At 38.1% G+C, this 9,883-nt stretch overlaps 1 protein-coding gene across 1 annotated transcript in view; it reads right to left on the minus strand.

Moving 5' to 3' along the window:
* Nucleotides 1-6,410, minus strand: part of LOC138014325 (uncharacterized) — a 10,781-nt gene extending 4,371 nt beyond the window's left edge. The window contains exons 1-3 of the mRNA XM_068861381.1: nt 6,009-6,410; nt 2,605-3,438; nt 1-111 (exon numbers count right to left, since the gene is read on the minus strand). The exon at nt 1-111 is cut by the window's left edge and continues 171 nt beyond it. Coding sequence (XP_068717482.1) covers nt 1-111; nt 2,605-3,438; nt 6,009-6,351 — 1,288 coding nt within the window. The 5' untranslated portion in view covers nt 6,352-6,410. The remainder of the gene's footprint in view (nt 112-2,604; nt 3,439-6,008) is intronic.
* Between the last annotated feature and the right edge of the window lie 3,473 nt (nt 6,411-9,883).

Below are 9,883 nucleotides of genomic sequence, written 5' to 3' on the forward strand. Positions count from 1 at the left end.
GCTCCTCGTTAAAATGATTATACAACTTCCAGCATTCATTTTGATAGGCTTCATCTTCCAAGTCAAAACAGTGAATGATCGAGATTGACTTCCCGGAGCTGACAGTCGGACCTGTGAAATAAAGAGACCATGCCAATTGTTTTTTTTCAAGAATAGATCTGAGATGCAGTTAAAAAGAGAATTATGAACCTGCGACCCATCTCATTGCATTGTAATCTACCATGTTTCCTTGTGTAAAAAGTTGACCCCCATTTTCAAGGCCTAAAAACTGATAATTTTTTTTCTATTTCTGGATAAAGAGCAGAAATTCAGATAGAATTGTTCCTAAAAATTAATGTCATATTTGTGAGAATTCTTTTGCAGTTGCTGCTGTAAGATCACATGCAATGAGACGAGTATTTCTGATCAGTAAGTACTTGAGGAAGCCTTTTCTACATGTATGTTTTTATGTGAGCCATGCTGAAAATTAAATATTCCTATTTGAAACTAACCTCTCTCTTAAAGGGGCACTATCACGCTTAATTTGCTGTTTTTAGGTAAAAAAAAAATGGGTAAAAATCTAAATTAGTGATTTTAATTAGCTAACATGTACAGCATTCCTGACAACCCACTGACAAGGTATGAAATATATGTGTATTTATGGCACAAAGAGTTTTTTGTTTTTTTTTTTGTTTTTTGGCAACTTTCTGTCTCCAAACTTGAAAAAACTGGCCATCCTCTCCATCCTTATAACTGCACAAAGAACAGGTTCAGTGCACTTCAATGGTCATTGGCAACAAAACTTCAGCATTATTTTTTTGGTTTTCATTGATGCAAGGACATCCTTCAGTGTTTTGAAGTTTGACTAAAATAGCGTGACACTGCCCCTTAAAGGTTGATTTTAAAAACATTTCATGTGACTCTGAATTGGATCCCATGAATTCTTTAAAACTTCGCTGATAGTACTACCTCTAATCGGTATTCTACAATAAAAAATGCGATAAGAAGTTACGTGGAGATCTGGGATCCTTTTACGAGAAAATGATAGTTCCACTATTTTAATCTTCCATCAGACCAAGAGGCCAAGTCTGCAGACGTCAAAGCCAACCCAGAAGCTCCTATTTCTTACACATTAGCTTGTACCATAACAGGGCTTCTGACAGGGTGCAGGAAAAAATTCAAATTGTGCAGGAACAAACTTAAATTGTGTAGTCACTCGTGCCCGATTGTGCAATGTTTCCTTAAGCTTGACCAATGCACGGTCGAAACGTTGTTTGTTTGTTTTTTATTCAGCTTAATAATCTTAAAAACCCCTTGTTGATAAAAATAGGCATCTTAATTAAGGAATACAATACCTCCAACTATCATGCCAATTGTAATAGTGTGAACATTTATTTGTTTGTGGTCATCTCACATATCAATTTCTTCATATCTTTCTTAAGTTTCCATACATGTACAGTACAAGTGGAAAAACTGTTGTTAAATTCCTTCAGGACGAATTGACATACATCGTGATTTACATAGCTTGTTAAACTTTCAGTGTTTTGGGCATTGCAGATTGTGTTGATCTGCCAAGCTAGTTCCCAAGACCATGCAGAGCTACAAAGAATGCCTTGTATATATTTTTACAATCAATGTTCGATGAAGCTGTTCAACAAAAGCCAAAAACAAAGGTGTTTTGGAAAGAAAATGGCTTGAAAATCACTCAAAAAGGTTCTAAGAATTTTGGTTAGGAACAGAAAAACATGAAGTTATAAAAACTCTAAGCACATCACTCAGTATTGTGTGGGATTTTGCAGATTTTTATAAATTGTGCATTGTTGTGCGGGTTTCATCGGATTGTGTGGCCCGGCAACCCGTACACCCTGTCAGAGGTGGGTGCAAAACCAATCCAGTTGAATGCACAAACTGTCCCCAGTAGACTGGTACTCAATTTACCAACCGCAAGTGGTTGGAAAGCTGAGGGAACTTTGGAGTACAAATGTATGCTATTTGAAACCGGACCGATGAGACGCAGTCCATAAGCCCCGACATTTTGTACACTACTCGTTCCTTTTTAAGATACATTTTTTACAGAATGTAAAATTCTGTACACTCATGATCACCCAATCAGGCTTTCTGACAGGATGCACAGGTGCAGAACCGCACAATTCAATAAAACCCGCACAACCCGTTTGTCAGATATTATAATTTTCATAAATCGTAGTGGAATAAGAAGACACAGCTTCCATTAAAAGTAGCTTTTACAAACTCCAGTTGACTTAGGTTGTAGAAAATTTTTGTAGTCAAGCATACGTACATGTAGCTGACGAAATATTTATCAAGCCAGCGATCGCCGGCGGTCACTGGCAAAGACTGACATGGAAAACATAAAAATCATTCAAAGTAAAATGTAGAGGCAAGTCACCCATTTCAGCAGGAATTTCAAATTGATATGGGTAAAGAAAAGGTAGACAAGGAAAACACGATGTACAGGGAGTACGAGATGAAATACAATGCAATCCCGCACAATTACCCACACAATTGACTTTTCGTCCCGCACTATTGGCCTCTAAAATAGCACACAATTTTAATTTTTTTCCCGCACCCTGTCAGAAGCCCAGTCCAATGTACATCATACAGTACCTTCAGATGATATATATCCTGATTCATACCCAGGTGATGTTGGGTTAGACAGAGATTCGCCAGAACTTAAACTGTCTGATGAGCGCCGAGCCTCTTCTACTTTGAGCGGGGACAAATTCTCAACATGCTTTTCAGGAGCTTCCCGGTAACTTCCAGCCACAGTAAGAGATTCAGATCTTGTAAAACAAGCATTTGAACTTGCTAAATTTCCTGGCGAAGAACAGTTCACCTCTTCTGCACTTGAATTGATTGGAGACTGCTTAGTTTTCTTTTTCTTTCGAAAAATTCTTGCAATTCTTTTCCTAAACGACTTTCTTTTGGTGTCTAAACCAGCCTTTGATTTCACGTTATTAGGTTGAGAAAGAGAACGGTTCAACAAACTTTGTTCGCCATCCATGGGATGCAAAAGATTTGGCTGTTTACCTAAATTGTATGTCTCAGTTGGTGACCAACTCTGAGTCCTCAGGAATTGAAGTTTAGATGCCACTATTTCTTTGCAATGTTCTTCCCCATGTTCAAGATCGTCACAACTTAAGCTACAATTAGTGTCCTGAATGTTGGCAATGAAACTTCCATTGCATGTCCATTCATCCTCGACTACAAGTGGAGGTAAACTTGGACTTAAGCAGTCTGAGGAAGCGGACGATGTCTGGACTGAACTGGTATAGTCCATTGACGTATCCATTGTACGACTCGCACATGTGAGATTGCCATCAGTGGACAGTGACGTATCAACATCACTTCCATATCTTCCTTGTAATTGTGCTGCAGAGTTATCAATTTCATCACTTTCTGAGGGATTGCGGGTATTTCTCGCTGTTCTTGCTTCATATTCTAAAAAGTATACATACAAACCCATGAACTTTATACAATAGAATGAATTTGATACAACATAATTATATGTTTAATAATAAAAATGTATTTAATCTTAACGTTTTATTCCTTACCCAGGAAAAACCTGACTTGGCAATGAAAGTAATTATACCTCATTGACTAGTAATAGCAGTGATCTACATGTATCTAGATGCATACACATTTTAGTTAAGCAATAGCGGACGTTTTCCGTGTTTCCATAGCCTCATCTAAACACGAGGGGAAGTTGGCAGAATTTAAGACAGGTATGCAAACCCGAGATGCAGTCAAGGGTTTGCATAACTGTAGAGAATTCTCCCAACTCCCCCAAGTGTTTAGATGAGGCTCTGGAAACACGGAAAAAAGTCCTCTATCACTTTTATAAAATATGTCTCAAAGATAATTCAACAAATGAAGGAAAATGCTGGTTTTTTTACTTCTTGATTGAAACAGATTTTCTTGAAACACGCTCATATTTCCTACCAACCAATCAAAATGTGAGTCTGACAGCATATGACCAATCAAAATTCATGTGATGTCACAGCCGTGTTTCCATACTCTCATTTAAACACAGCTATTGACCAGTGAGAGTGTGCGTACTATCCCAATTATTTTCTAATGAGTTTTGGGGTACTACATGTACAATATTTAGGCAATTTCCAAGTTGCTGTTTGCCTCTGATTCAAAACAAGTCTTGTTGCTATTGAACCATTCACATGATAATGAGTTTCAGTTTGCATGAAAATACACCACTCGTTTCCATTTGAATGGTTGCGCACCAGGACTCACTTTGAAACCTAGGCAATCAGCAACTCAGAAATGGGCCTATTGACCCAATGAGATGCACCTACATGTACCACAAAAATGAGTGTGCTGTGGATAGAGTACACTGTACGTGTATGCAACGTGCCCAGGTGTTTACAAAAAGTTATAAGTTTTAGAAGTCAGTGGTGCAGTAAATGATTCATAATAATAATAATTAGTATATAAATGTAGAACAGTGGATAGTGTTGAAGGCTTGCTCTGATTGGCTACTCAAACTCCACAAATCCTTTGTTATTCACCTCCCAGGAAATTGTGAGGTACTTGAGCCCGAAAATATTGAAATCGTGATAATTTTAAATCATCTTTTCGTGCTTTATTATCTCACTTTTTCAGTAGATATATACTAAACCAACTCTTTACCTCAGTGACAGTGGCTAGCGGTGGATATTTACAGTACTGCACCTCACTGCTTCACAGCTCAGTAAATATCCACCACTAGACACCTCCACTTTGGTGAATACAGTAGTTGTTAACTATTATTTATCAGTAACCATGACTGTGCAAATTAAAGACTTAATGTGCTCAAAGACCGTTACACCATCACCCCACTTTCCAGTGTAAACTAAAAGGCACTATAAGAGCTTTGAGTAAACTCAATATCAATCCAACGAGAAAAGGATATTGATACACCAAGAAAAGAAAAAAAACTTCAAGCAATGCTAGAGCATAATCTATCATTACAGGAAGTAATATTCATAGAATAGGATCAAATAAACAAGATTTCTGGGGATCAAATTTTTGTTTCAAAACTTCCGTAACTTGACTACAAAATGTGACGAAACGGTCAGGAAGAATCAAAGTTTCACAAATGCCTGAGGAAAACAACAAATCGTTGCTCTCAAATATTGCAATGACATAACAAGATGACGAGCATACAAACCGCAAACAGATAACAGAACTTCAAATTTTTACCCAATACATGGAAGCCTAAGGGTTTATGCTACAATTTTCTTGAAACCAGATGACAAAAAACGTTTTATGTGCTAAAAATGAACTGACGTACAGGGACGAATAGAAAGGAGAGAAGTCCAATTTCGCGCTTATTGTATATTGCCTTCACAGAACGTTTAATTTTAAGATATTGCAGCTCCCTTCCAGAGGGTATGAATAAATTAAATTGTGATGCAATATAATACAAGCTTATAAATTGTTTTATTTCGACTTCTTAATTCTCGCACTAAATGAAGACCTCCCAAATCTTGTACAACTTTTGTGTCCTTCGCCTACAAAAAAGACTGCTTTTAAAAAATGAAAGAAAGGGGAGATGGAGTGGTACTAAAATAAATAGAAGTCAAATGCGAGCAAAGATGCGTGTACTCGCGTTCTTGATACGCTAGACAGTTTGCAACAAAGTTCCCAATTTATATTTTAGGAATACTCCAGATAGATCTTAGATCGACAGTGTTCCTAAAAAGCGAGTACCGGCAAAATGCTGACAGGCTGCCTCGTGGATAAATTAGGATGAAGAAAAACTAAGAGGGTTCCAGAGTTCAAACTGTGCAATTACACATGAGTAGCAGAAACAAGCACGTTCGTTCATAAGACTTCGTGTTTTTCAAACATTGAAAACGAAATCAAATCAGCGTAACATTTTATTCAATTACTTTTTGTGAAACTCCAAACAACGGCATTTCATAGTGCCTAAATATTTTTTCAAAGAGTTACCACCTCACCAAAGCCTGAACTTAAATAAATCGCTCATGTGGGTCACTGCTGTACAGCATTACCTTCTACACATTCGCCAACCACTTCCAAACAGCTGAACATCTTTAGCTCCATAAATACTTGAACAAGACTTTGTAAGGTGCCTTTCTTATTGTAAATCCAGTCTTCAAGAAGCGTAAATCCAGGTAAATCCCGATGTGTAAAGTCACCGAGGATACGCGCGGGTTTGTAATCGAGTTTCGTAGCCACATCTTTCCAGTTTTTCAATGCACCCTCCATGTTCAAAAGATAGGACAACGGATCCTTCAGTTTATCATACCTCAGAACCTCTTTAGCGGGCAAGGATAGTATTTCCTCCGCTATAACGCGTCGGTGGGGATCTTCTTCGTCGTCTGGACGATTCATAGTTTTCGCATCAGCCCCAAAACTTACTAAGCCCAACCATCGCGACAAGAAAAGCACTTCGGTTCAAGAAAAAAAAAAATCCTAAGCTTTCCCATAATTCCATTCTGGGTTACGGCTTCATATCACGTGACTTCTCCGATCTATGTTAGCTTCCTCATTCATTTTTTGAATATTTTTATTGTGTTTTGTGAATGATTCTATTTCCGTGCAGTTTGAAGCGACGGATTTCTTCTTCCCGGTTTCCGGATGAAAAAAGGTTGCAATCATTCAGTTATCGTGATCCAAATTGATGACTACTTCCTCAAATGGAAAATTTCTTGAGGGTGGTATTTCGTCAGATATATGATCTTTCAGTCAACCGTCCACTTTAATTGCTATTTCTGATGGTTGGCAGGTGTATTTAAGACTGAAAGACTAGTGATTCGAAAATTGGGATGCAGCGTTTTAGACCAGGAAGCTTGATTCTAAGAGAAGTGTGTACAAATGAAATTTCCTAAACTGAACAAGAAGTCGGTTAGACTGAGTAACTTTTAAAAGGGAGAACCGCATGGACAAATCGTGGATCGAGGAAGACGATAAATACGGAAGATGATAAGACTAAAATGAATTTTTAAACCGTGAGCAATAAGGCACAAGGCAGAGATGACGTAGCAGCCATATATTATGTTGACATTCTGAAATGATAACGATCGATTTTATCATAATACTTTCATTCTATTTATTTTATTTTTGCAGTTAGCTGACCCTCTGAGCTGGTCTCACGCTACTTTATGAAGACACCGCAATAACTAAAAACAAGAGACCATCGTCTTGCTAAAAACTATTTCATACAGAGATCTGTTTAGACGTGATTTAATTGACGCTATTTATTTTTTAGTTCGATTCTACTTCCTTGGTTTTCGTCGTTCGAGAAAACGGGAAATTGAACTTTCGAATACAACAGTTCAATATTTGACTTCGAAGCCATTCTAATTGTTTCGAAGAGGGCTCGGTTTCAGCCTGTAAAAAATTTTAACTGACGATCCGAAAACCCATTTTAGCGGTGCCAAGCGCGTGGGAACTCTGTCTCCCGAGAGCCAGAAGTAAAAAAAAAAAAAAAAAAAAAACAGGAAGTTGACCTATCACGGACACGCGGGCAAGCGAGCATGCTCTCTTTTTTCGGGCAAATTTGCAGTTGCTCAAAGTGTGCGAATATTGGAATTTTTTTCCCACATAAAAATTTATTTTAGTCTTCTTGGTTTCATTGTCTTGACAGAGAGAAAAGTTGTTTAGTTCGGTACACATCACAGCAACTGCGTCGGCTGCCAGAGTTTGTGTCAATAATAAACATTGTGACCTATATTCAGTTTTTAAGGAAGTTACAAGATAATAAAAAGTAAACTGATTCAACTTCGATCATCATTTGTAGTGTTTAAATAAGAGTTTCGTAGTCCTGTACCAAGACATCCTGAGCAAAAGCAAACTTCAAATGATTCAATCAAAGTTGCGGGGAAAATACGCGCGTTCAAGTTGCGTTTGGATTTGGTCCTCATTGGTTGATTGGCGCGAAACACGGCAAGATTTCCGCACAGGTCCCTACTTCATTATGCATATACTCCTTTGTTTCAAGAAAACAATAGCGATAACAATAGACGTCCTTTGGGACTGTGCCTTTAACGCGATATTTTCTCTTCTCTTTTCCGCATGCTTTAACTACGAGTTTCTTGTGACCGTAATTTCATTAAACTGATTCCTTCCTTCTTTCATCCAAACTAAATTAGTTTACTTATCAATGAACCAAATAATATATGATTAAAAAAAAAAAATCATATCTTGAACTGCAGATATGAAATCAAGTAAAGCTATGATCATCGCTGTGATCCTTTCGTTCATTAATTCATTTCTCAAGGGAAAATTAGAACCCACAAATGACCAGCTCCCAACGTCAGTGGCTTCCGAGTAGCTCAGTTGGTTAGAGCGGGTTCAAACCCCGTTGAAGTCCTGAATTTTTCAGGCTCAGCTCTATAACTGCGAGGATCATAGTTTTACTTGATTTCATATCCGCAGTTCAATATATGATTCCGACATTTGGTCCATTGATAACTAATTTAGTTTGGATGAAAGGACTTAATAAATAAATTCTTTAAATTGTGTCGCGAATGCTTTGTCTGCTGTACTTCACGATATCACGGTTTTAAACGGGAACCCTGAGTAGACATGAAGAGGCCTTAAACGGGAAATGCCATTGTATTTGAAATTTGTAAAACGAATGTAACAAAGACTCGATTACCAGCCGCTGTTTCGGGAATTCGCAAATGCCATAATACCGTGGGCGTGTCTGTACAGGTTTCCACCGTTTTACTGAAATCGGTCAGAAACCCAGGAAAGGGGACTTGGAGAGTTAAAATCCAAAAAACTAACGGGGGAGCACGGTCCCAGACCCGGTCCCTAGAAACTTCAGGGGCTGGCTGGGAAATTTCTTGTGTCTTGCTGGGAAAAAGGAACAGATAATGTTTTCCCAGCAACACTGAAAAACACCTGAAAATGCCTTAATAACATTTATTTTCATTAACTGGGGTATAATAATACATTTTACAACAAATTGGTCGTTGGGTGCCCCTGAAAACTTCTTCGTTGATTTGGAAACCAATATATATACTAGATCTGCCCCAGAATACTCTGTATTTTGCATAAGCATCGTTTCCAGTTTCTCTTGGGACTTACAATGGTCCCAAGAGAAAACAAAATTAGTCCGCCATCACCAACTTCAAAATCTTGAGAGAGCTGGCTCGTGTTTTGCATACATAATAATGACTTCACTTTTCCCTAAATCCAACCCTCTAAGGTCCAGTCGGTCAGTTTGGAACGTGACCAATCAGTGACCAATCGCGGACCGTGAAATGCAACTTGAAATCAAGCAAGCTTGGAAAAAATCCAGCAATGAAAGTCATTGACCTTGCCATTGCGAAGCACTTAGCTGCAAATTGAGATACATCAAGCCAGCTGGGCGCTGCTCAAATGCGGCTTCAAGTTATATCCCAAAAGAACTGATTCAAAAGATTTTATTTCAGATTTTCTGAAATAGTTTAAAATCCCAGATGTTCAAAGGTCAGCTAACTTTGTACTATCCAAAAGTTACAAAATCGGCTATGCTAAGATTTCGCTTAGCGAGAAATTAGTTTCATAGCGACAGGAAAAAGGACAAGGTCGTTTATCTAGGTTCTGAATGGAAAATTAGGGAGTTTGAATAACGACGGCTGTGTTTCACGACAGCCGTTGTGTCGCTTAACATTCCTGAACGAAGGGTAGTTTTTCATATACCGGATTAAAACAGCAGACGTTAAGCAACTTATTAAAAATGATACGTGTTTTCACGGGTAAGATAAAATGATGGATAGAGCACGTGCCAATACAATAATAAAAATAGCACGCCTATCTTATTTCCGATTTGAATAACCGCAAGCGACTCTTAAATTAGCTGATTCCATTGAAGTTTGCCGACTCGCTTAAGTTCAAGCGAGTTGGAAAAGCAACTGTTTTCACGCGATTTCCG

The sequence above is a fragment of the Montipora capricornis genome, chromosome 8, assembly GCF_036669925.1.
Source record: "Montipora capricornis isolate CH-2021 chromosome 8, ASM3666992v2, whole genome shotgun sequence".
Classification (NCBI taxonomy): Eukaryota; Metazoa; Cnidaria; class Anthozoa; order Scleractinia; family Acroporidae; genus Montipora; species Montipora capricornis.